Source organism: Lampris incognitus, chromosome 13 (genome assembly GCF_029633865.1).
Source record: "Lampris incognitus isolate fLamInc1 chromosome 13, fLamInc1.hap2, whole genome shotgun sequence".
Taxonomy (NCBI): Eukaryota; Metazoa; Chordata; class Actinopteri; order Lampriformes; family Lampridae; genus Lampris; species Lampris incognitus.
This window is the reverse complement of record NC_079223.1, coordinates 45614275-45639836: the sequence shown is the minus strand read 5'-3', so window position 1 is coordinate 45639836 and position 25562 is coordinate 45614275. Positions and strand designations below refer to the sequence as shown.

General features: G+C 43.7%; 1 protein-coding gene and 1 long non-coding RNA gene across 4 annotated transcripts; one reads left to right on the top strand and one right to left on the bottom strand.

The window, feature by feature from the left end:
* Nucleotides 1–1294: 1294 nt before the first annotated feature.
* LOC130123275 (uncharacterized) lies at nucleotides 1295–19500 on the bottom strand. Of its 3 annotated transcripts, XM_056292428.1 has the most exons (3): nucleotides 19182–19500; nucleotides 6798–6916; nucleotides 3685–3957 (listed from the first exon to the last, which is right to left on the bottom strand). In XM_056292428.1, exons 1-3 carry the CDS (start codon nucleotides 19342–19344, stop codon nucleotides 3838–3840), a joined length of 402 nt encoding a protein of 133 aa, XP_056148403.1. In that variant the 5' UTR covers nucleotides 19345–19500; the 3' UTR covers nucleotides 3685–3837. The 3 variants fall into 3 exon arrangements, 1 of the variants encoding a protein (XP_056148403.1); XR_008811294.1 differs by lacking the exons at nucleotides 3685–3957; nucleotides 6798–6916 and adding an exon at nucleotides 1295–1410; XR_008811293.1 differs by lacking the exons at nucleotides 6798–6916; nucleotides 19182–19500 and adding an exon at nucleotides 4089–6715.
* A 573-nt stretch (nucleotides 19501–20073) lies between these two features.
* LOC130123299 (uncharacterized) lies at nucleotides 20074–21916 on the top strand. Its single transcript, XR_008811296.1, has 3 exons — nucleotides 20074–20322; nucleotides 20703–20762; nucleotides 21637–21916. It is a non-coding gene; the product is annotated as an uncharacterized LOC130123299 (long non-coding RNA).
* The last annotated feature ends 3646 nt before the right edge of the window (nucleotides 21917–25562 follow it).

Sequence of the window (25562 nt, the reverse complement as noted above, 5' to 3'; positions counted from 1 at the left end):
GTCTTAAATTTGACGTCCAAGTCTTCTGCCGTCCGTCATGGCGTTCACATTCCCCGCGAGTGGGACGTGACGTCACGTGCAAAGGGTGAATATGTGATAACGTGTTATTTATGAAAAGAGGTAGTTTCACCGGATTCGGGTTTAACGATTTTATTCAGTCTCATGGAACAGCGTACAGATTCACATGTTGTCATTTCAGTTATCACTACTTACTCTGTATGTCTCAACTCATCAACTTCATAACCCTAGGGGTCAACTGTACCTCCTTGGGGTGTGGGGTGGTACTGCAGGTAGGTATAATATGAACAGTTAGTCAGTATACCACAGTATGACATTCATTCAAGACAAACTTTTTAGTTACCCTCACTTTAGTTGATATAATCAGGACAAACTTTTCAGTCACCCTCACCTTAGTTGATATATTCAGGACAAACTTTTCAGTTACCCTCACCTTAGTTGATATATTCAGGACAAACTTTTCAGTCACCCTCACCTTAGTTGATATATTCAGGACAAACTTTTCAGTTACCCTCACCTTAGTTGATATATTCAGGACAAACTTTTCAGTTACCCTCACCTTAGTTGATATATTCAGGACAAACTTTTCAGTTACCCTCACCTTAGTTGATATATTCAGGACAAACTTTTCAGTCACCCTCACCTTAGTTGATATATTCAGGACAAACTTTTCAGTCACCCTCACCTTAGTTGATATTCATTCAGGCACAAGTACTGTGAACAGCAATTTCATAGAGCTAAATCACTGATAAAAAAAGACGGACTATTGCTCACAAGTGAATACTACCAAATGTACATATATTTTGAAGTATATGAAATAAAATAGTAAGACAAGGCATGAAAAAGGTTGTCATTTGACCAGAAACATTCAATGGGTACTGACCAAAAGAGAACAAACCAATGGTAAATTACTTATGCCAATGCAAATTACTTACAATATCCAACAAAATGGCATGTAGTTGGTATGTGCCATGTGTGTTACAACCGTTAACTGAACAGGCTATGATGTGGACTATTACATACTATGATATGGTATGATATTAACTGTACTAGCACTATTTCATGAAGAAGTAGCGCTGCAACATTTCAGCTAAATGATTAACACACCAAAAAAGCAATGATAAAGTACTGAACTGTAGTAAAGAAACAGCATGAAGTTACAGCAGCTGAATGAGCTGAAGTCCCACATGCCCAGAACCAAACTTGCATGACCCAATGCACATAATCAAGTCTTTCCTGAAGGGGTCGTAATCTTTGTAGTGGCCTGGTAATCGAAGGATACAGAAGCAGGTAGAGGACCTAGGGAGATCACTTCTAACGACTTCCACAGCCAGATTTTCTTCAGCGATCTCCCATCCAACCCAGAACTTGAGCAGGTCCTTCAGGTCCTTGCTAGATGCTCAAATGGAAAAAAAAATCAAAATCTTATTAAAACCACTGGTTATTCAAAGTTATTTTCTGGTTTCCAAATGCCATTTGTGGTCTTGGACATGACATATTACAATAATTTGATTTTTAAATGCAAAATATCATTGCAAAACATCTACATAAAAATGAAGATAGACAAATCTGTCAGATTATGACATGTTGAAACCCTCATTTATATTTAATGTCTATATAAATAAAGCAGGTCATATAAATGTGGAGGTACAGTGACGATACTGTTGGACTGCAGCTCACTCTACCAACTCATTTTCATCTATGTGAGAGCACAGTCCTGCGTGTTTGTTGATAAAGCAATAGGAGAAGATGTTCGGTCTCAAAACCATCCGTTTTATTTAGCAGTAAATGGATAAAGCATACAGAGCTCTGGGTCTAGATCTTCCTATCCCTGACAAACAACAGATTGTGTCAGTTCACAAAGTCTGACTCCCTCTCCTTTCCCTGACCCAGTCTTTATACTATACAAAGTGTTGACTAAACATGAATGTGTGGTCTTCTTTGTGATTTGTCCTTTGATCCGACTCCATTTCTACCTCACTGATATCCGGACTCCAGGTAATCTTCTTCTACATCTGCTGTGACCTCCTTGTTGCAGCTGCCGTCATAAAATCCTGTTCCTATTTCTGAAACCACAAATCACAGCACATCTTGTCTCCACTCCCCCTTGGCCACAACACCCTTATTGTTCCCTTTCCTATTCAGAGCCGCTAACCTTATCTAAGGTCAGCGACCCTCACTCTTTTACCTTCCATGGAGATAGACACACTCTTCTTCTTGGGACATCTTATCCTTTTATTGCCCCCCACTTCTCTTCCTATAATTTACTCTGCATTCCTCTGTCTGCTGACATACTCAATACTTTTCCACTGCCACTATAGCCCCTCATGTCCTTGTAACAAGCCTTGTTCCTTACGCATATGAGTTCCCAATGATTAATCTATCCTTATGTCCCTTATTCCAATCAATACGTTGTAAACGTCATTATTAAACATCACACCATTGCATTTATCTACAAGTAATCATCATTATTCAACATCACAGCATTGCATTTATTCACAGAAACAAAAATAATGTAATAGGTGCACAAGATCATAGGAAACACATGCAGTGTGACCAAGAGTAGGACGCTAAACTAATGCCAGTAAGAAGCATCAGTCCCCCTGTGTGTTCTCAGTGAAGTGGGCCATCAGCAGATGGACAACACAGAGGTCACCTCACCCTGTCCTCACCCTGGGAGAGGACAGACTGGACATCCTTGTTCTTTGTTTTGGTCCTGAAATACTCCTCAGTTGCTCTTCCACATCCTTCAATGGAAAGCTCCAGGACACGCAACACACGGATGTCAGTGAGCAACACAACATAGAGGGCACCAAAAATGCAAAGTAGCACCGATTGTGGGTTTCTCTTGGGAAACAGCTATAAGCCCGATCACCACAAATCAAATAGGCCTTTTCAGGCAGTGCAGGTTGTTTACTGAATGTTATCTTTACTGTCCTATTACAGAGAGTAGTGTCTGATGTGATTTCATAACTGGGGTCCTGTACACACAAAGAAACATCAGGCAGGGCAAACACACACAAACAGTAGGCCAAGTAAATGAACAGTTTTGAGTCAAAGACTTGGTATAGAATATTGGCCTAGAGGAATTATATACAGTAAAACCTAAAAATACCAGCTGTATTTGCAATATCCATGGGGCTGAATACACCCCGGCTACGATACGATAAGACTGACTCAGTTATCTTACTTCCTGTATCGTTACTGTAATTAGCAGGCACAGCCAGAAACATTTATTGTTCTTTCAAATTTAGTTTCCTTCCACAATACTGTGAGGTTCAACTCGTGCAGCCTGTAAAAACTTTACTTAATTCAGACAAGGTAAATAAGATATCTAACCCAATCTCAGGTAGATCATAATGAACAAGCCCTGAGACACAACAGACTGAGGAGGTGTCAAACAGGTTAACACTGATTATCTTACAGTCCGCTGTAGACAACAATACTGGAAGTACTATAGGTGTTTGAGATGATGCAGGTAATTGTTGACGAATCCTACAATTAGTAGAGTCACGAGACGTGGCCCGTTCTTTCATCTTATTGGCAGATTTCCCCTATAGGAATTGTTGGACTGCAGCTCATTCTACCAACTCAATCTCGTCTATGTGAGAGCGTAGTCCTGCGTGTTTGTTGATAAAGCAATAGGAGAAGATGTTCGGTCTCAAACCATCCGTTTTATTTAGCAGTAAATGGATAAAGCATACAGAGCTCTGGGTCTAGATCTTCCTATCCCTGACAAACAACAGAGTATGTCAGTTCACGAAGTCTGACTCACTATTCTTTCCCTGACCCAGTCTTTTATACTATACAAAGTGTTGACTAAACATGAATGTGTGGTCTTCTTTGCGATTGGTCCGTTGATCTGACTCCATTTCCGCCTTGATGATATCTGGACTCCAAGTGATCTCCCTCTGCAGCTGCTGTCGTGAGATCCTGTTTCTGAAACCACAGAGCACAGCACATACTGTATCTACTCCCCCAAAGGCCACAGCACCCTTGTTGTTCCCCTTACTATTCAGACATTATTGTAGCCGCTTCCTTCTAACGGTTAGTGCCTCTCATTCTTTTACCTTCTATGGGGGTAGACACAATCTTCCTCTTGGGACATCTTATCCTGTTATTGTCACCCACTTCTCTTCCTATAACTTACTCTGCATTTCTCTGTCTGCTGACATACTCCATACTTTTCCACTGCCCCTATAGCCCCTCATGTCCTTGTAACAAGCCTTGTTCCTTACGCATATGATTTCCCAATGATTAATCTATCCTTATATCCCTTATTCCAATCAATACGTTGTAATCATCATTATTTAACATCACACCATTGCATTTATCTACAGTATCAAAGCACATTACATGCATTAGAGGGTTTTCAACAGTCTGAGTGGCTACTGTGGGGTTATCAATATCTTTACATATCTGTGATTGATGCCCTGGTGGCCAACCGGCATCTATACGGCATGTGGATTTTCCATCTTTTTGGTACCAGACTGCAGACTGTTTCAAGCCCTCAGCTGTAAATTGGTCTGTGACTAGCACTTCACAGTATCCTGTTCCACATGTAGTAACACCATAGTGATGCTGTTTATCCATGACCAGTAAATCTTCATGCATGATCAATAATCCAGGTAAGAAGATCAAAGAAAGTCGAATCAGTTCATCTGGACACAACTTTTCCTGAGAGAAATGTTTCATCACTCATCTAAGTGACTTCTCCATATTAACAAAATTATCATAAAGACATCATATATTGTTTGTGCAGTTGCACCATATAATGACTCAATTGAATCCTCTGACATATGTTGCAATATGAAATGATTAAGATGAATAGTCAGTTTACTTTTTTTGCAGTGACCTGTGAGGCCTCTCACCAGTATGGATCATGACATGTTGTTTGAGATGCCATTTTGAGCTGAACCCATTTCCACAATCACAGCTCCTGAATGGCTCTCCACTGGATGAGTCTTTATGTGCCTTTGTAAATGTGACTTCCGGGTAAACATTTTCCCACAAGTGGCGCATGTGAATGGCTTCTCCCCTGTATGAATCCTCATGTGATTTTTCAAATCTGACTTCTGGGAAAACATTTTCCAACACGTGCTGCATCTGAATGGCTTCTCCCCTGTATGAGTCCTTATGTGTGTTTGTAAATCTGCCTTGCGGGGATACATTTTCCCACATGTGGCGCATCCGAATGGCTTCTCCCGTGTATGAGTCCTCGTGTGTGCTCGTAAATTTGACTTGTCGGAAAACATTTTCCAACACCTGCTGCATCCGAATGGCTTCTCCCCTGTATGAGTCCTCATGTGTGTTTGTAAACTTGACTTGTGGGTAAACATTTTCTCACATGTGACACATCTGAATGGCTTCTCCCCTGTATGCATTATTACATGCCTTTGTAAATGTGAGTTCCGGGTAAACATTTTCCCACATGTGGTGCATGTGAATGGCTTCTCCCCTGTATGAGTCCTCGTGTGTTTTTTCAAATCTGATTTCTGGGAAAACATTTTCCAACACGTGCTGCATCTGAATGGCTTCTCCCCTGTATGAGTCCTTATGTGTGTTTGTAAATCTGCCTTACGGGGATACATTTTCCCACATGTGGCACATCCGAATGGCTTCTCCCCTGTATGAGTCCTCCTCGTGTGTGCTCGTAAATTTGACTTGTTGGAAAACATTTTCCAACACGTGGTGCATCCGAATGGCTTCTCCCCTGTATGAGTCCTTATGTGTGTTTGTAAATATGACTTCTGGGTAAACCTTTTCCCACAAGTGCCGCATGTGAATGGTTTCTCCCCTGTATGAGTTCTTATGTGTGTTTGTAAATATGACTTCTGAGTAAACATTTTCCCACAAGTGGCGCATGTGAATGGCTTCTCCCCTGTATGAGTCCTCATGTGTATTTGTAAATTTGACTTGTAGGTAAACATTTTCCCACATGTGACACATCTGAATGGCTTCTCCCCTGTATGAATCATTACATGCCTTTGTAAATGTGACTTCTGGGTAAACATTTTCCCACAAGCGGCGCATGTGAATTGCTTCTCCCCTGTATGAGTCCTTACATGCCCTTGTAAATGTGACTTCTGGGTAAACATTTTCCCACAAGCGGCGCATGTGAATTGCTTCTCCCCTGTATGAGTCCTTATGTGTGTTTGTAAATGTGACTTCTGGGTAAACATTTTCCCACATGTGGCGCATCTGAATTGCTTCTCCCCTGTATGAGTCCTTGCATGCTTTTGTAAAAGGGACTTGTGGGTAAACATTGTCCCACACATGGTGCATCTGAATGGTTTCTCCCCTGCATGAGTCCTTGTATGCCTCTCCATGTCATACTTCCAGCTAAAATCTCTCCCACAAGTGGTGCATTTGAAAGGCTTTACCCCTGTGTGAAATGTCATGTGAATTTTAAAAATTTCCAAATTATAAAGAACTTTCCCACAAATCTTGCACTTGTTGTAGGGCTTTTTGTAAGATTTCATCCTTGTTCTCTGAGTTGAACCCGCTGCCTCACAGTTTTGGTGACTGCAAGTATGGTCAGCTTCACTCTTAGTTACATGACAGCAGTTAGAGAGGCTTTGGTGGTCACTTGTTGGTTCTGATATTAAAAAGTTGTCTTCTTTGGCTTCTAGTTGTTTCAGTTCAAATGAGGTGACAGCTGGGGGCTCTGTGTCTCCCTCTGTCTGGGTTTGGTAGAGTTGCGTGGGCAGAGGCTGATCTTGATCAACATTATTTCCATCACAAAGAGGGATAAATATGGACTCAGAGGTATCTGCTACCTCCTGCAATGGAAGTTGGTCTTCCTGTGGACTGAACCAGAATTCCCGTTGTTCCTCCTTGGCCAGAATGGGGTTTCTCTCCTGCTTACAATGCTGCTGATCAGATAACTGTACAAAGTCTGGATAGAGAGAAAAACAAGATCAATGCTGTTATTTACATCTACAGTGTTAGGTTGAATTTGATTCAGGATACCTACTGAAGTTTTGCCGTACTGGCACATCCTGTTAACGTATCTTAGGTAAACCTAGACTACGTGTCGCGTCTAATCTGTATCTGACCAAATTATCTCAGTGGACAACCACATCAAGTTCACCAGGCAGGATGTGCAAAACGACAGACTAGCCTTTTTAGACTGTGAAACTGCAATTGGTGATGGGGGACATTTGATTATTGATACTTACCGTTGTAGATAAATGCAATGGTGTGATGTTTAATAATGATGATTACAACGTATTGATTGGAATAAGGGATATAAGGATACATTAATCATTGGGAAATCATATGCGTAAGGAACCAGGCTTGCTACAAGGACATGAGGGGCTATAGGGGCAGTGGAAAAGTATTGAGTATGTCAGCAGACAGAGAAATGCAGAGTAAGCCATAGGAAGAGAAGTGGGTGACAATAACAGGATAAGATGTCCCAAGAGGAAGATTGTGTCTATCCCCATAGAAGGTAAAAGACTGAGGGGCACTAGGGGCACTAACCGTTAGAAGGAAACGGCTACAATAATGTCTGAGTAGTAAGAGGAACAACAAGGGTGCTGTTGCCCTGGGGGGAGTAGATACAGAATGTGCTGTGCTCTGTGGTTTCAGAAACAGGAACAGGATCTCACGACAGCAACTGCAGAAGGAGATCACTTGGAGTCCGGATATCATCAAGGCAGAAATGGAGTCAGATCAACGGACCAATCACAAAGAAGACAACACATTCATGTTTAGTCAACACTTCGTATAGTATAAAAGACTGGGTCAGGGAAAGAATAGTCAGTCAGACTTCGTGAACTGACACACTGTTGTTTGTCAAGGATAGGAAGATCTAGACCCAAAGCTCTGTATGCTTTATCCATTTACTGCTAAGTAAAACGGATGGTTTGAGAGACCGAACATCTTCTACTATTGCTTTATCAACAAACACGCAGGACTACACTCTCACATAGACGAAAATGAGTTGGTAGAATGAGCTGCAGTCCAACACCGTAAACTACCATGTACTGATCAGTACTTAAGCTTTGACTCTCATCATCCACTGGAACACAAGAGGCCTGTCATGACTTGTACATAGGGGAAACTAAACAGACGCTGACCAGGACTCCAGAGTCTACACCCACCTACAAGCCAGTGGCCACTCTTTCAAGGATGAGGACGTGCACATCCTTGATCGGGTGGAACGCTAGTTTGAATGAGGAGTCAAAGAGACCATCTATGTGAAGAGAGAACGACCATCCCTGAAAAGGGGGGGGGGGTAAGCCTGCAACTGTCGCCATCTTACAATGCTGTGATTGTAAACATTCCTAAATCCTCTCTGACTAGTACACATACCCATTGAAACGATAATTACTAGTTACTCCCATATTTGCATATGAAATGTCGTTGGTTTCGGTTGTTATGGGATACTTGCAGACAGTTTAGACTGAAGAGGTCATTATCAGGGGCAGGACCTGCTCTGGTTTCACAATGCTTTAAGATATTCATGTGTGGATAAATGCAATGGTGTGATGTTTAATAATGATGATTACAATGTATTGATTGGAATAAGGGATATAAGGATAGATTAATCATTGGGAAATCATATGCATAAGGAACAAGGCTTGTTACGAGGACATGAGGGGCTATAGTGGCAGTGGAAAAGTACTGAGTATGTCAGCAGACAGAGAAAGGAAGAGAAGTGGGTGACAATAACAGGATAAGATGTCCCAAGAGGAAGATTGTGTCTATCTCCATAGAAGGTAAAAGACTGAGGGTCGTTAACCTTAGATAAGGTTAGCGGCTCTGAATAGTAAAAGGGAACAATAAGGGTGCTGTGGCCTTTGGGGAGTAGATACAGGATGTGCTGTGCTCTGTGGTTTCAGAAATAGGAACAGGATCTTACGACAGTAGCTGCAGCAGGAGGTCACAGCAGCTGCAGAAGGAGGTCACTTGGAGTCCAGATATCAGTGAGGCGGAAATGGAGTCAGATCAACGGACCAATCACAAGGAAGACCACACATTCATGTTTAGTCAACACTTTGTATAGTATAAAGGCTGGGTCAGGGAAAGGATAGTCAGTCAGACTTCGTGAGCTGACAATCTTTTGTTTGTCAGGGTTAGGAAGATCTAGACCCAGAGCTCTGTATGCTTTATCCATTTACTGCTAAATAAAACAGGTGGTTTTGAGACCGAACATCTTCTCCTATTGTTTTGTCAACAAACACGCAGGACTATGCTCTCACATAGATGAAAATTAGTTGGTAGAGTGAGCTGCAGTCCAACAATTTGGTGACCCCGACGTGATAAAGACGGAGAAGTGACGGATTGACCACAAAAGTAAAAGACAATGGACAACTGCAGTGTGATGGCAACAACAAGCGGCCGCTGAAAAAAACTAAGGTAAACAGACGCCTGTTTTATCGAAGTTCTGTTATTGGCTATACCAAATTGTGTGTTGTCATTATACGACAAGTGTCCTAGTTTAAGTAGATGAATAAAGCATTGAAATAAATTGTGCACGGGTTTAAAGTCCCGGGGTTAGAGGCCCTTGAAAGCAACAACAGTACTGAAAATAAGACGTGCGGGTTTAGAGACCCATGAGGTTAGAGTCCTCATGAAAGCAGCGCATGCACGTGGGAAATACGGATGGGTTTAGAGACCCATGGGGATAAAAGTCTCCATAAAAGCAGTGCATGTCTGTATAAGGGGTTAGAGGCCCCGAGTGAGTAGGTTTAGAGACCCTTGGGGTTAGAAAAAAAGTCCCCATAAAAGCAGCGCTCACTGGTTTATGATATGTGTTGTGTTTTAACGGCAAGTGTGAATGTTTGATATTTTGTATGATTAAAAAGTGTGTTGTTTGATAAAACTGTGTGTAAGGATGGTAGAAACTCAGTGTCTCAGTGAGAAAGAATCAGCAGTGGAAACCTAACTGGTGTCAACGTAAACTGTCTGATAAAACTCACTATTGGGTCAGTTGCTCGGGACGTTTGTGCCATACAAACTGACTGGCTACTGAACTCTTCTCTGACTGGGTTGGTTGCTCGGAACGCAAGTGTCATACAAACCAGCTGGCTACTGAGGGAGGATAGATAAAACACAATGGAAGGGGAATTTGACAGGGAGTGTGAAGAATACGGAGGTTGCCCTCCCAATGTTATGTTGACCGTTAAGCAACAATGGGAAAGAACCAGGAGTCAAATTTTTGCAGGGCTCCCTAAGAACAAGCGAGACACCAAGATTGGGGTGTATGACAGTATATGGAAAGACTTACAAACACAGGGTAAGGTCCCCAAAGAGGAGGAAAGGAAGAGATTGATATTATATCTAGGGAAGGCAGAAAAACAAGCTAAAAAGAAAGCAGATGAACACTGGAAGGCGGAAAAAGTTTCGATGTTAGTCAAAAGAAAATGGAAGAAAGACGGAGTGGAAAATGAACAGAGAAGAGCCCACTTACACAACATGACCTTAGTTTGCATGGCAGTAGAAATGAATCAAAAACACTCAGAAATAACCAAAGAAAAAGATAAAGGAAATGAAAAGACAGATGCATCGGCGCCAATATATCCCAAAATACCCGGAATACAACCCCCTCCTTATCCCACACCGCAAAGACCACTCATGCATGTGGAAGAAGGAGTAATGAAAAGGACAGCAATAGGAGCGGAGGACTACAGAGAGGCTAGGGAGAGGTTAGAGGAAGTAGTAAAAAGGAGAATATCAGAGGTGGAGGACCTGGTGAGGGAGACAGAGCGCCGGGTGCAGGAAGCCAGAGAAGCGAGTAGGGCAATATATGAACAGACAAGCAGACAGGAAGAGATAAACCAGGCAGGAAGCTCACTCACGACAGGGCCAGAAGTATGCTCCACCCCATACGGGGGAGGAGCAGGACAGTGGAGGATACAGAGTCAGGGGGTTGAAACAATGGATGGGTTCCAGGAGAGACAGCTCAGAGAAATAATAGAGGAAGTGAATAGGGCAGACGGTCACGAGGAGAGATCGGAGACAGGTACAGAGGCAGAGGGTATGAGGAGTGATGAGGAAGACAAAGACACATACCCGGTCACACTTACAGGGGCACTAACCATGCACGACCGGACTCATATAGCTTCCCGTGCTGACCACAGGCAGACACCAGCTTAGGGACAGAGAACAGATACAACCACCCACTAGATATCGTCAATTGCCACTGATATATAAAGGACCCCAAACGGGGGATGTGTATCAACCATTCTCATTCACAGACATGAATTGCATCCTGGATAAGATGCCCCCTCCCACTGAGGGAGGAGGGCCCTGGATGGAGAAATTTTGCCAACACACCCTTGGACACAAATTAGCTATGGGAGACTGGAGAGCATTATTGGGAAAACAACTAGCTATGTGGGAAATACAGCAGATTGAGGCTGCGGCAGGCACTAGTTTTTTACCAGATTCAGAACCATTTACCAGACAAGCCACAGTTGTGGGAAGGGCAATGAGGGATAAATTCCCCATTCCTCCCGGAGCAATGCATTCACTGACCTTTTCCATGAAAGACGGAGAAGACATGTCAGCATTTTTAGGCAGATGCAAAGGCATATGGACAGACACCGCAGGAAGCCATCCAGGTTCAGGACAGTTACAGACCACACTGTTTAGAAAAGCTGTTATGGCTGGAATGCCCAAAGCAGTACAAGATGCCATGGAGGGCAATCCAGACATCCCAGGCTGCTCTACTGAGCAATGGGAAAAACATCTGATTCATCATATGAAAAGACACAAGGCTACACAGGATGAGGATAGACAGAGCACAGAGTCAGCCCAGGTGCAGCTCCTAAAGCTCCAATTGGATGAGGCAAGGAAAAAGGTAAATGATGCTAAAAAGACAAACCAAAAGGTAGCCAATCAGATGGTTCAACAGCCGCCACCACAAAACTACACCCCAAATTTGTACCCAGTGCCTGAATGGGTGCCTAGTTCCCCTTATGGGGGCAGGCCTGTAGGAGTAACAGGAGGCATGAGAGGTAGAGGTAGGGGTCGCGGACGACCCAGAGGTATGCCACCTACATGCCTTGGATGTGGCCAGCCTGGACACTGGAGAAGGGAGTGTCCCGTGCTGTGGGGACCCAGGGGAGGTCAAGGTCTAGTCAGCAACAGGGGTGGTTATGTGCAGCCCCCGGTCCAAGGGCAGCCTCCAGTTATGGTTCCACTTCATCAAGCCCCTCATGCAGCAGCAGCTCCACCGCAGGGACAATATCCCCAGACCATGCAGGGTGGTCAGGGGTATGAGTACTGAAGGGGCCCGGGAACTCAAGGGCAGGTGGGGCTGGCAGAATCCTACCTGCAAATAAGGGTAATGGACATGGGTCTGCATTTCCTAGTTGACACAGGTGCAAGGTTTTCCCACTATCACTCTGACGCCGCAAGCATGATAGACACTCCCTGATGTGTTATGGTCAGCAGGTCCAACTGATGTAGGCCACTGCAAGAATGTTGATCCAATCTCTTTTGAATTGACAGATCACACTCCGATCTGGCAGAAACAGTACTCCCACAAACCTGAGGCAGAAGCAGGGATCACAGATACTATTGAGGGACTGTTGGCAACGGGGGTGTTGGAGCCCTCAGAATCTGGCTGGAACACACCTATTTTACCAGTAGAGAAGCAAAATACAGGGAAATATAGAATGGCTCACGACCTTAGACGTGCCAATAGTATTGTGTCAACTCCTACAGTCCCAGTACCAAATCCATACACTGCTATGTCTGTACTGTCCCCAGAACACAAATGGTTTTCCTGTATTGATCTGGCCAATGCATTTTTCTGCCTACCACTAGCTGACCATGTGAGAGACATCTTCACGTTTACCTATAAAGGCCAACAGCTAAGGTATACGAGGGTTCCCCAGGGTTTCATCTTGTCTCCTGGGCTGTTCAATCAGGTTCTGAAACAGCAGCTCACTGATCTCACTCTCACAAAGGGGGTGGTGTTGATTCGGTATGTGGATGACATCCTTCTGGCAGCTCCAGATCATGTCTCCTGCCTAGCAGCCACCAAATCCCTATTAACTCAGCTGTATCACATTGGGTTCAAAGTCTCAAAAACCAAACTCCAGTGCTGCAGACAGATGGTCTTGTTCCTGGGGAGAATTATCTCTTGTAGAGGAACAGGTGTGTCCCCAGCCCATAGATCCTCAATCCTACACCATCCTAAACCAGTCACAGTGAAAGACATGCTCTCATTCCTGGGGTTGACGGGCTACAGCAGACAGTACATAGCATCATATGGGGAACTCACGCACCCCTTAAGGGCCATGGTCAATGATCAGGGGATGAGAAATTTGCCAGCATGCTTACAATGGACCACTGAAGCAGAGAACAACTTCATTTCCCTCAAACAGGCTCTCACAAACGCTGCTGATTTAGCAGTGCCTGACTACAAAGAGCCATTCTATCTGGATATTTCAGAAAAATCACATACGGTAAATTGTTTTCTTTTTCAGAAAAAAAAGGGGGGGGTAGGCAGGTGATGATGTATGCAAGTGTGACACTCGATCCAACAGAAAATAGACATCCACCATGCACAAGACATGCAGCAGGGGTAGAAAAGATTCTGCAAAAAGTAGCACTCAGTCATGGGACATGCTCTAACAGTCCTGACAACACACAGCATAGTGGCCTATGTGAACTCAGCAGCATTCACCATGACATCATTAAGACAGACAAGGTTGGAAAAAATCCTCAATGCACCACACATAACGTTCACACACGAGGGACTCAACATGGCAGATAACATGGGGGAAGGTGAGCCACATGTGTGTGAAGAAAGAGTACAGAAAGATGTTAAGGTCAGAGCAGCTTTACGGGCAAAACCCTTAGCTGACCCAGAGGAAGTGCTGTTCACAGATGGCTGTTGCTACAGACATCCCACAGAGGGACTGAAGGCAGCATATGCAGTGGTAAGACAAACAGATGAAGGGTTTGAGGAGGTAGTGACAGGGGGAGTAATAGGAAAAGAATCAGCGCAGCTAGCTGAATTACAGGGAATGATAGCAGCATTAGAATGGGCAGAAGGCAAAAGAGTAAACATCTACACAGACTCGGCATACGTGGTAGGAGCAATACAGGTGGAGCTCAGTCAGTGGATCAGAGCAGGATTTTTGACAACAGCAAAAACCCCAATCAAACATGAGAAAGACATCAAGAGGCTGGTAGAAGCCCTAATGAAACCAACAGAGGTAGCAGTAATAAAGTGCAGAGGTCACGACAAAACTGAAACAATGATAGCAAAAGGAAATCAGGAGGCAGACTCTGCAGCTAAAAGGGCAGCAGGTTACACAGCCCAATACATGATGATGCAGGTGGGAAAAACGGTGTATGATTTACTACCTGCCTGCGATGTAAATATGTTAATAAAGGAACAACAGAAAGCCTCTCCTCAAGAGTTCACAGTTTGGAAAGAGAGAGGGGCAACGGAGTCCGAAGGAGTGTGGGGGTCGCCGGACGGCCGACCTGTGTTATCCCCAGGGTGGATGGCTTTCGTGTTACAGGAGGCGCACGGGCTAACACATTGTGGAAAGGCACAGATGCAGAGACATCTGACCCATTGGTGGCATCCATTTTTGCCCGCAATGATTGTGAACCATATCAGGGAATGTAAAATATGTACGGAATACAATATCAGGGCTACAGTAAAGCCACACGAGGGAAAATGTCCTTTGCCAAAAATGCCATGTCAAGAAATCATAATTGATTACACTGATATGTTGGAAAGAGTAAATGGGTATAGGTACCTCTCGGTCGCCGTGGATGCATACACTGGCTGGCCAGAAGCAGTACCTGCTAAAAATGAAGATGCCAAAATGGTAATCAAATTCCTAATCAACCAATACATACCAACGCATGGGTTTCCAAAAAGAATCAGGTCAGATAATGGCACACATTTTAAGAACAAAGACCTGCAGGCAGTAGAAGCGGCCCTAGGACTGAAACATGCGTTTGGAACAGTGTATCACCCCCAATCACAGGGAAAGGTGGAGAGAATGAATCAGTCCATTAAAGGAAAAATAGGAAAAGTGTGTGCTCAAACAAAAATGAGTTGGGTGGATGCCCTACCCCTAGCTCTAATGTCAATTAGGAGCTCAGTAAACACCATCACAGGTTACACTCCATATGACTTGACAACAGGGCAGCAGTTCCTGGGACCGGGAGCTGGAATCCCAACCACGGAAAAGGAAAGTGATCCGCTGAAGTACAAACCTTACTATGATCAACTAAGAGCTTTGGTGTCAGCTTTCTCAAAACAGGTTGCAGCAGCAGAGGGGAACCTAGAGGGTCAGACACCGCCCACTACGGACTGGGTTCTGCTGAAGGTGATTAAGAGGAAGTGGTCGGAGCCAAGGTGGACAGGGCCCTACAAGGTGGTTGAGAGGACATCACACGTGGTCCGACTACAGGGCAAAGGAGACAACTGGTACCACTGGAGCCAGTGTGCAGCAGCAGATTCACCCGCTAGAACACAGGAAGAGATAAAGAAACACCACAGTTGACTCTGAATAAGTGTAAAGACACGAGCCACTATCTGTGGCGACAGCTATTATAGCTATCAATTTTGGATAAGATTTATAGTAACCGACTTTGCATATACTCAGGTAAGCCACAATATACTCAACATTGGAATGAAGAATTTTGCCAGGTGTGGAAAGAATGTACTGATGTTACCATAGAAGGTCAAAAGCTCTCCCAGAAAAGGTTTTTCTAGGATACAAGGAACTGATAACCAGAACACAAGAAGGTTTTGCTTGCTAAGAATTTTTGATATATGTTGATTAAGATGTTTGAGGGAACGGGAAAACCCCACCAAGCCAAATGGTGGTGGTTGGGAGTGTGCGGGATAATTTCTATAGTCATAGTTACTCCAATATTGATGTGGGAATCATCCATCAGAGACAGACACACAGATCAAAACCAACACCACAACAGAACAAAGAGGGAAGGCCAGAGCCAACCAGATTACTGCATTAAAACATATGGAGGTATAGACGTAGACTACACTCTGGGAAAGAACGTGACATTTCAATTTGACTTATGCCATGTTATTAATTGTGGGAAACGCCAGGAGATGTGGAGAAGATATGATTTATACCTGTGCGGAAGTCCAGAAACTCACTCCAGTTGTCTAAGGCAGGGGGATCCGCTTAGGAACTCCGGCATGGGCAGTTTGTGTACCGGCTGGGAACTGGTTTGGCAGTATACTGGTCCATCATGGACCCCTATCAAAACCGCGGTCAAACATCCAGATACGGTTAACAAGATCAGTTTCATGCGCGGCCAACTACGACATTAATCGGGTTGGGTTAATCCCCTGTTGTTGACAATACACGACCTGTGGGATGATCCATTCGTGACAGGTCAGAAAAAGGCATTCTATGTGGTTGTGGGAGTACATGAAGATGGCACGGACACCATGGGTCTCATTAAGGTGAATTTGTTAACACCTCCGTCCCCCAAGAAAACAGACGCCATGACTAGCGCACTCGAAACTAAACCTAGACAGAGCAAAGATGTAATCACCATAGATTACAATAAACTAACGAGAGGCAATATTGTCAAATTGGCTACTGGATAAGGGGACAAAAACCTGTGGTTAGATTGGATGACAGCTACTGCTGCCTCCATGAACATGAGTAATTGTATTGCATGTTCTTCAGCCAGACCAACTCTTTCCACCTCCCCAGCACCTCTGTTTCCCGATACAGATCCTAAAGGATTTCATTGCATGATGGCCCTAACTATGCAAGCTGACCCCCCTAACTGTACTACTCTCAGCTCTATTTTTCCACCCGTTAAAAACTCCACGGTGCCGCCGGCGTTCACCTCGAGAGCTAATAACTATACGTGTTTTTCTAGGAGCTCCAGCTCCGGTAGGAAGATGGGACACATGCCTGACGGCTGGCGCAAAAACATGATGTCAACAGTTGGTCGGCCCCTAGCTCTATGGTGTGGGGAAGGGCTGACCGGTTTTGGTATTGCGGGGACAGGACCCTACATATCAGCCTGCCAGCAGACTGGTCTGGAACGTGTGCAATGGTCAGGTTGGTTCTACCCCTGTTTTTGCTAGGGCCACGCCAACAGGCAAATTTCACATATACTCGCCACAGGAGAGACACATTTGAGGTTGGCTATGGTTCTACCACATACATAGATGCCATAGGCGTTCCCAGGGGAGTTCCAGATGAGTAGAAGTTGGTAAATCAAGTGGCAGCAGGATTTGAGAACATCCCAATCATTAGTGCTTTATTTCCAGTCACTCCCAATAAGAATGTGGATAGAATTAATTATATCCATTATAACGTGCTGAGGCTCGCCAATAAAACTAGGGACGCTGTAGCAGGCTTATCTGAACAATTAGCTGCCACCTTGTTGATGACAGTTCAAAACAGAATGGCCCTTGGCATGTTATTAGCTGAAAAAGGGGGTGTTTGCTCTATGTTTGGTGATCAATGCTGCACTTTCATCCTCAACAACACTGCTCCAGATGGCTCGGTAACTAGAGCCCTAAAAGGACTTAGGACCCTGTCGGGGGAGATGCATGAACACTCAGGTATAAACAACCCACTGGGGGGAATTTTAGAACAGTGGTTTGGGAAGTGGAAAGGTGTGATAGTGTCTGTGTTTCTGTCCCTGGTAGGCATGATAACTGCACCTGTGTTGTGTGAATGCTATTGTATCCCCTGTATCAGATCTCTGTTTGAAAGGTTGCTCGTCACTGCCATTGAAAAGAAGAGTCCCCCATCACCCTATCAGATGGCTCAAGTTGAGACGGAGACGGTGGCTCTGATGGAGGACGGAGGGTGTGAAGAACTGGGCAGTGACACAGAGGCTGAATGTGATGTTTGAATCCGATTGGTTGGTTGGTCTCATTTGGGACTTGTGGATAAATGCAATGGTGTGATGTTTAATAATGATGATTACAACGTATTGATAGGAATAAGGGATATAAGGATAGATTAATCATTGGGAAATCATATGCATAAGGAACAGGGCTTGTTACAAGGACATGAGGGGCTATAGTGGCAGTGGAAAAGTATGGAGTATGTCAGCAGACAGAGAAATGCAGAGTAAGCCATAGGAAGAGAAGTGGGTGACAATAACAGGATAAGATGTCCCAAGAGGAGGATTGTGTCTATCTCCATAGAAGGTGAAAGAGTGAGGGTCGTTAACCTTAGATAAAGTTAGCGGCTCTGAATAGTAAAAGGGAACAACAAGGGTGCTGTGACCTTGGGGGAGTAGATACAGGATGTGCTGTGCTCTGTGGTTTCAGAAATAGGAACAGGAGGTCACTTGGAGTCCGGATATCATTGAGGCAGAAATGGAGTCAGATCAACGGACCAATCACAAGGAAGACAACACATTCATGTTTAGTCAACACTTTGTATAGTATAAAGACTGGGTCAGGGAAAGAATATTCAGTCAGACTTCGTGAACTGACACACTCTGTTGTTTGTCAGGGATAGGAAGATCTAGACCCAGAGCTCTATATGCTTTATCCATTTACTGCTAAATAAAACGGATGGTTTGAGAGACCGAACATCTTCCTCCTATTGCTTTATCAACAAACACGCAGGACTACGCTCTCACATAGACGAAAATGAGTTGGTAGAATGAGCTGCAGTCCAACACATGGCAGTGTGGACATTAGGAGTGGCCACGTGACTGCGTTTCAATAAGAGTTTTTCTTTTTTTTTAAACAGCCATTTCATTACTAAAATCATGCACGTCAAATCTGGAGGAACGCCTGGCTGCAACCTACTAATAAAAAAGTAAATCTTACTTAGACGTTCCCTCACGTAAATAAAATATCAAAATGAACATACATATAAGGTGCAGTATTTAGAAAATGAACGGTACTTGAACTTCACTATACTTGTATTGGCATTAGCAGCTCTCAGCTTCATATTAGGACCGTGCAACATAAATATTCCCTCACATAAATAAACAAGCACGAGCCCGTCCAGACCCGCGCGCACCGGATGGAGATAGTGACTGAAGTCTCTGCACAGGTTGAAAGTTTAGCTCAGAGGCGTTATTCTCGTTAGCCTTTTGATAGATATAAACCACACTCACACACATCTGTGTTGATTCCCGTAGCCAATAAACAAGAAATGCAAGAATGTTTTGATTATGGATGAAACACACGCAAACTTGATTTGACCAACCTGTTCTGTGTAAGGTAACACTGGGCTTCAGGATGATGTCCAGCAGTCTCCTCTGTCGATCAATCTCTTCCTCGCGCTCCTCTATCGTCCTCTCGAAAGCTCCTAATATCTCCTCAGCTCCTGCGGTTAGTCGCTCGATGACGAACGGTCTGAAAAGATTCATTCTGGACACCGCAAACTACAACTACTAGTAGTACTACTGGTACTACTACTGCTACTACTACTACTACTGCTACTACTACTATTTCTCACGGCTGCTCACTGGGAAAATAAAACGAGTTGAAATCAAACGGCACTAAAATCAAACGGCAGTTTTCTGTCTTCTTCTTCTACCAGTTTACTGGTGGCTCGCAAACAACTTTAAGGTGCACACCGCCACCTACTGTACAAGAGTGTCACATCATGTCATTTTACCCTATTAAATTCTACCATCAAACTTGTGCCGTTTTAAAAAAAAAGTAAAGAGCAACTGGTTTACTATCTTTTACTTGTAGTTGAAAAGCGGTTGACATTAATCACAAAAACTGCACTACCGCCACCTATTGAGCTGAAGCGCGAACAAGGGATTCATTATCTGTTTTTAATCTAATCAGTTTCAGGCAGTCTGTATGTAGAGGATGGGAAAATAGCCTCTATTAGAAGTTGAATAAAAACTGACACCCCAACCCCCAATTTAAAAAAAATTAAATCTAAAACATGTAAATCGCCAGCTGCTTTATAAATAGTCTTCTTTCTATACGTCAATTCATTTAAATGTTATCTTCTGGTGACAGCAGGGGTCAATGTAATACCGGGTACAGTAGGGAAACACCCAACTCAAGCCGTGTTGGTTACGTCAGGGGCAGAATAAATATGGCGCTTGAGTTGATAATGTAACGTGCATGGATAAGAGGACACGCTGGCCTCTGGCTCGCGGGTCTGACCCTTTAGTCGAGCGGTTAGCGACGTCTCCTGCGGTGCGGGCGATACGGGTTCGCTTCCCGGCCGCGGCAGTTCCTGTGGTTGCGTGGTCCCCCGAATTCGCTACATCGGTGTCAGAAGTGGGATGGAGCGACCGTAAGGCCATCGGAAGAGTATGCGCCCTGAGCCGTGAAGGAGCTGATATGCTTAAGCGCGGGGACGCGCTTCCCGAAGGCGGAGGGTAGTGTAACGTGCATGGATAAGAAGCAACACACTGGCCGCTGGCTGGCGGATCTGGCCGGTTATCGATGCTATTCCTTCTTTCCTTTCATTATAATTATGTTATCCTCTTTCAATGTTGCATTCTTTAAATTGTGTAAACACAACATCCACTGCACGTTTTCTATCTTGGGAGAGTGATCCCTCTTCTGTTGCTCTCCCTGAAGTTTCTTCCTATTGTTCTCCCTGTTTTCGGGAGCTGTTCCTTATCCCATGCCAGGGTCTAAGGACAGGATGTTGTGTTGCTGTAAAGCCCACTGAGGCAAATTTGTAATTTGTGATATTGGGCTGTACAAACAAAAATGACTTGACTTGACTTCTGGGATTCTGCTCCTCCTAAAGGGGGAAGAAAGACCAGCCTACTTACCAACACCAGATCCTAAGGTAACTTCAGGAGCTGAGGTCTGTTTGAATACTCCTTTCAGATATAATAATCCTAATATACGTTCACTGTTTAAAAAAACAACATTACTGGTACCCCTTATGTTGTACTGATCTAGATTTGTTGATAACTTGAACTGCAAACATATCTGGAATATTCCTTACTAATACCTTCTTGCCAATAAATTAAGTGAAGTTTCTTTCAAAAGCATACATAGATATTATCCTGCGATTCATTATCTTTCTAAGGTTAAGAAAGACATTTGTGTTAACTGCTCATTCTGTGAAATGTTCTCAGAAACAATAATACAGTAATACCGACTATTTCAGAGAGCATCAAGTACAAACGTCTTGTCCATATGAAATGTGATATGGATGAAATGTATTTACTTGATGCCACAACCTACTTTAGTTGTATATTGTACGTCCAAAACTCTTCATTCTGTACATAAATAATTTAAGCAAGATATTGTAGATAAATGTAATGGTGTGATGTTTAATAATGATGATTACAATGTATTAATTGGAATAAGGGATATAAGGATATATTAATCATTGGGAAAACATATGCATGAGGAACAGGGCTTGTTACAAGGACAGGAGGGTCTATAGTGGCAGTGGAAAAGTACTGAGTATGTTAGCAGACAGAGGAATGCAGAGTAAATTAGGTGTGAGGGTCACTGACCTTAGATAAGGTTAGCGACTCTGAATAACAAAGGGAGCAATAAGGGTGTTGTGGTCAAGGGGGAGTAGAGACAAGATGTCTATCTCCATGGAAGGTGTGAGGGTCGCTGACCTTGGATAGGGTTGGCGACTCTGAATGGGAAGGGGAACACTGGAAGTGTTGTGGTCAGGGGGGAGTGGAGACGAAATGTGCTGTGATTTGTGGTTTCAGAGATAGGAACAGGATTTTACGACGGCAGCTGCAACACAGATGGAGAAGAAGATTACCTGGAGTCCGGATATCAGTGAGGCGGAAACGGAGTCAGATGAACGGACCAATCAGAAAGAAGATCACACACATCCATATTCAGTCAACACTTTGTATAGTATAAAGACTGGGTCAGGGAAAGGAGAGAGAGTCAGACTTCGTGAACTGACACAATCTGTTGTTTGTCAGGGATAGGAAGATCTAGACCCAGAGCTCTGTATGCTTTATCCATTTACGGCTAAATAAAACGGATGGTTTTGAGACCGAACATCTTCTCCTATTGCTTTATCAACGAACACGCAGGACTACGCTCTCACATAGATGAAGATGAGTTGGTAGAGTGAGCTGAAGTCCAACAATATCAAAAATATTGACGTGTTTTATTTGCAGATGGCATGAATATATTTTGTTCTTATGAGAATTTGCAGCAGGTTTTGGAGGTGACCACAATAGACATGGAAAAATGAATACGGTGGTTTGACAAAAACAAATTATCCTTATCTGTATAAGATTCCCCCCCCCCCCCACGTTTCAAACACCATTGTTGTCATCACAAGTCTTTGAGATTTAGGTGAGTTTGTTTGTAAAGTTTCATTAGCTGAATTTTGAAGAACATATGTAGTAAATCAAAGAAGGTTGCATCAGTTCATCTGGATAAAACGTTTGTTGACAGATACGTTTCATCACTCATCTAAGTGGCCTCTTCAGTCTGAACTGACTCCAGGGCCATCTATGTTAAGAGGGAACCACCATCCCTGAACCGAGGTGAGGGGTCTAAGAGTACATCTGTCACCATCTTACAATGCTGTGATTGCAACTATTCCCCAATCCTCTGTGAAAAGTACACATGGCCATTGAAACAATAGTTAACGGTCACGCCCATATTTGCATATGAAACTGGTCGTTGGTTCAGTCGTTATGCAAATGTATTGTTTATAAGGGTGGGACACCTGCAGTCAGTTAGACTGAAGAGGTCACTTAGATGAGTGATGAAACGTATCTATCAATAAACGTTGTGTCCATATAAACTGATTCAACCTTCTTTGATTTGCTTACCTGGATTATTGAGCACGCATCAAGACATATGTAGTATAGACAAGCAAATGGTTGGCATATACACCAGCGTTTCTCAAACCTCTCCTGGAGGTTTGAGAAATCAACTCGTTATGAGCTCCGGAAGTTGCCTAATAACAAAACTGATCATTTAAATCAGCTGTGTTTGGAGCAGGGAGAGATCTAAAACATGCAGGACAAGTGGTCCTCCAGGAGAGGTTTGAGAAACGCTGATGTACACTATATGGCCCAACGTATGTGGACACCCGAACATCAGTTTATTCTGATCCGGAATGTAGGATGCCGGCTAGTTCAGCGGTAATGGGCAGCTGCACCGTTACATTCTCCCTCCCAGTCAGAAATGGCCAAACTAGTGTGTCTTCCAGTCCTCATCTGATCTGCTTTATTTGGCGCATTCTCCTCCCAAGAACCTGCAATATGGACAAAAACAGGTAAAACAGCCAGTATGTTTCACAGAGGACATTTTAATTTTAATCTTATTTATTGCTACTCCCTCAAAGATCTATCTCTAAGTACTTAAAGGAGAGATGTGGATCAGTGTGCACACCTGATTTACAGAGCATACATGAGCATAGAGAGTAAAGCAAAGAAAGTGTCAGAAGAGATAAAATTACTGCTCATTCTACAAAGATATTCTAAAATGGTCAGGACATATCCATTTTTATCCCCAGAAAAGATTCTTAATTATTTGATTATTATGCCGCCCATTGAAGCATTGCGAGGACTCCGGTTCTTTAAGTACAGATGGGTTTTCTTTATTGACTTGTTCTTATGAACCTCTTTCTCTTGGCTTAGAGCCTTGATCTCTTCACTGAACGCTTCTCCTTGAACTACATGTATTATGAATTGTTCAGCCTCTTGTCTTTCTTCAAGTGTTGTGGCTTCATTATATCTTGTCTTCAGACCCTTTGCTTCCTTCGCACGACGCTTGAGTCTCGCTATGGCCTTTACTACTCTCCTCCAATCTGAGAATTTCTCAAGCAATCTGACAGCGACCTCTCCTCCTTTGCTTTGGTTGTGAGAACCTGTGCTCTTTTCAGTTCTGGGTCTTCATTGTCGATCTCTCCAACCTTAGTCTCTTCTTCTTTAGGGAGTTCCTTTTGCCATAGGAAACTGGGCCCTGTAAACCAGTTTGACTCCACAAGCTCCTTTGCAGTGAGCCCGCGAGATGCGTGGTCAGCTGGGTTATCTTCCGAGGCAACATATCGCCACTGCCTTGGCTCTGAATGAGGTGTCATAGCTGGTGTGACTTGCTTCATGATGATACGATGGCTCACACCTATTTCATCTTCATAGTCGGTGGCAGCACTATTGTAGCCAACGACGCTCCAACCCAGCGCAGACTTAAGCGCGAAAGGCTAGTCTTCGCTACCATGGATGACATCTCTGGGAGTTAGAGCTTGAGAACAGTTATAGCCGATTAGTAACCCTACTTCACAGTCGAGTTCTTGGGACATCTCATCTGCCAGCTGTTCTAAGTGAGGCTAGGACTTTGCAGTTTTACTTGTGGGTATATGAGATCGGTTTGCTGGTATGTAATCCCTGGTGTAGCTTACTGGCAGTTTGATTTTGTTTTCAGACTTGATGCCTCTCACTTGCAGTCCTGTCACCTTTTCGCTGGACACAACCTTTGTTCTTGATGTCATTGTAGATACCTTGAGTTTTACTGGATCCTTCTTGACATTCAACATCTCAGCTATATCCTTTAAGATGAAGGTAGTGTCGAGTTGAGTGTCGAGCAGAGCATACACTAGGACTTCATTGTCTGGTTCAGTTGGTGTGGACACGTAGACCTGAACGATTGATGAGGTGTGAGTGCCACTCTTGTCTCTGACTACTCTATTGGAGGTAGCTTCATCTGATTCTTGTGTCTTCTTTGGTTTAGACCTTTTGTCTTTGTCGTTGCTTTCCTTTGGCTGGTCTTGTTTAGACTCGTCTTCGTCGTCAGTTTCATTTGATTCTGTTGGTTTAGATTTCTTTTCTTGTTTCCGGTCGTTCTTCTCACGATTTTGATGTAAGCATGTTGGATGGCGTTTTCCACATGTGTCACATTTGCTCCTAGATATACAGGTTTTTGAGTGATGGCCGGTCTCAAGGCAGCCAAAACATAGTTTTTCTTGCTGTACAAACTTGACTCTCTCTTCGATGGGTTTTTCCATGTACTTGCGACATTTATGGAGAGTGTGGCTTTGTTTCTTGCAGAACATGCACTTGATGTCTGTCTTCTCACTTGAGCTAGTGGTGAATGTCTTCGCAACGACGTGGCGTCTTCGTTGAGAGTTGGATATTTCTTGTTCTGTTGACTTGGATTTCTCTTCTTTTGGGTTCATTGCTTGCCATGGTGTGATGGGGTTGCACGCAATACGAGCCTCTTTGTTGAGAAATGACACAAAGTACTTGAAGTCAGGGAACACGTGGTATTCATCCTGAACCTTTGTGACTGTTCTGTTCCAACGTGAGCTCAACCAGTCTGGTAGTTTGGCTGCTATCCTTTGGTTTTCCACACAGTCATTGAGAGATTGTAAACCTTGAACATATGGCATGGCTGATTCAACACTGCTCAGAAAATATGCAAACTCACGAAGGTCTTCACTGTCTTTGGGGCCGATTTTACGCCATGAGTGCATCTTGTCACGGTATGACTTACCGATCAAAAATGGATTGCCAAATCTGTCTTCAAGTATGCTCCAGGCGGCACGATAAGAAGTTTCTGTTCCTACTAGGAAATGCCCTTCTATAGCCTTCTTGGCTGAGCCGCCAACATACTTGTGCAGGAAGAAGAGCCTGTATTGAGCTGGCAGGTTCTTCCGATCAAT

Bases quoted from the DNA above. Each gene is read 5' to 3' on its own strand.
- LOC130123275 (XM_056292428.1), bottom strand. From the start codon at position 19,344: ATGAATCTTTTCAGACCGTTCGTCATCGAGCGACTAACCGCAGGAGCT. The intron at 6,917-19,181 runs GTTGGTCAAATC...CTCTCTATCCAG, and splicing joins TGTTACCTTACACAGAACAG to ACTTTGTACAGTTATCTGAT. The intron at 3,958-6,797 runs GTAGCAGATACC...CTGTGGTTTCAG, and splicing joins ACCAACTTCCATTGCAGGAG to AAACAGGATCTCACGACAGC.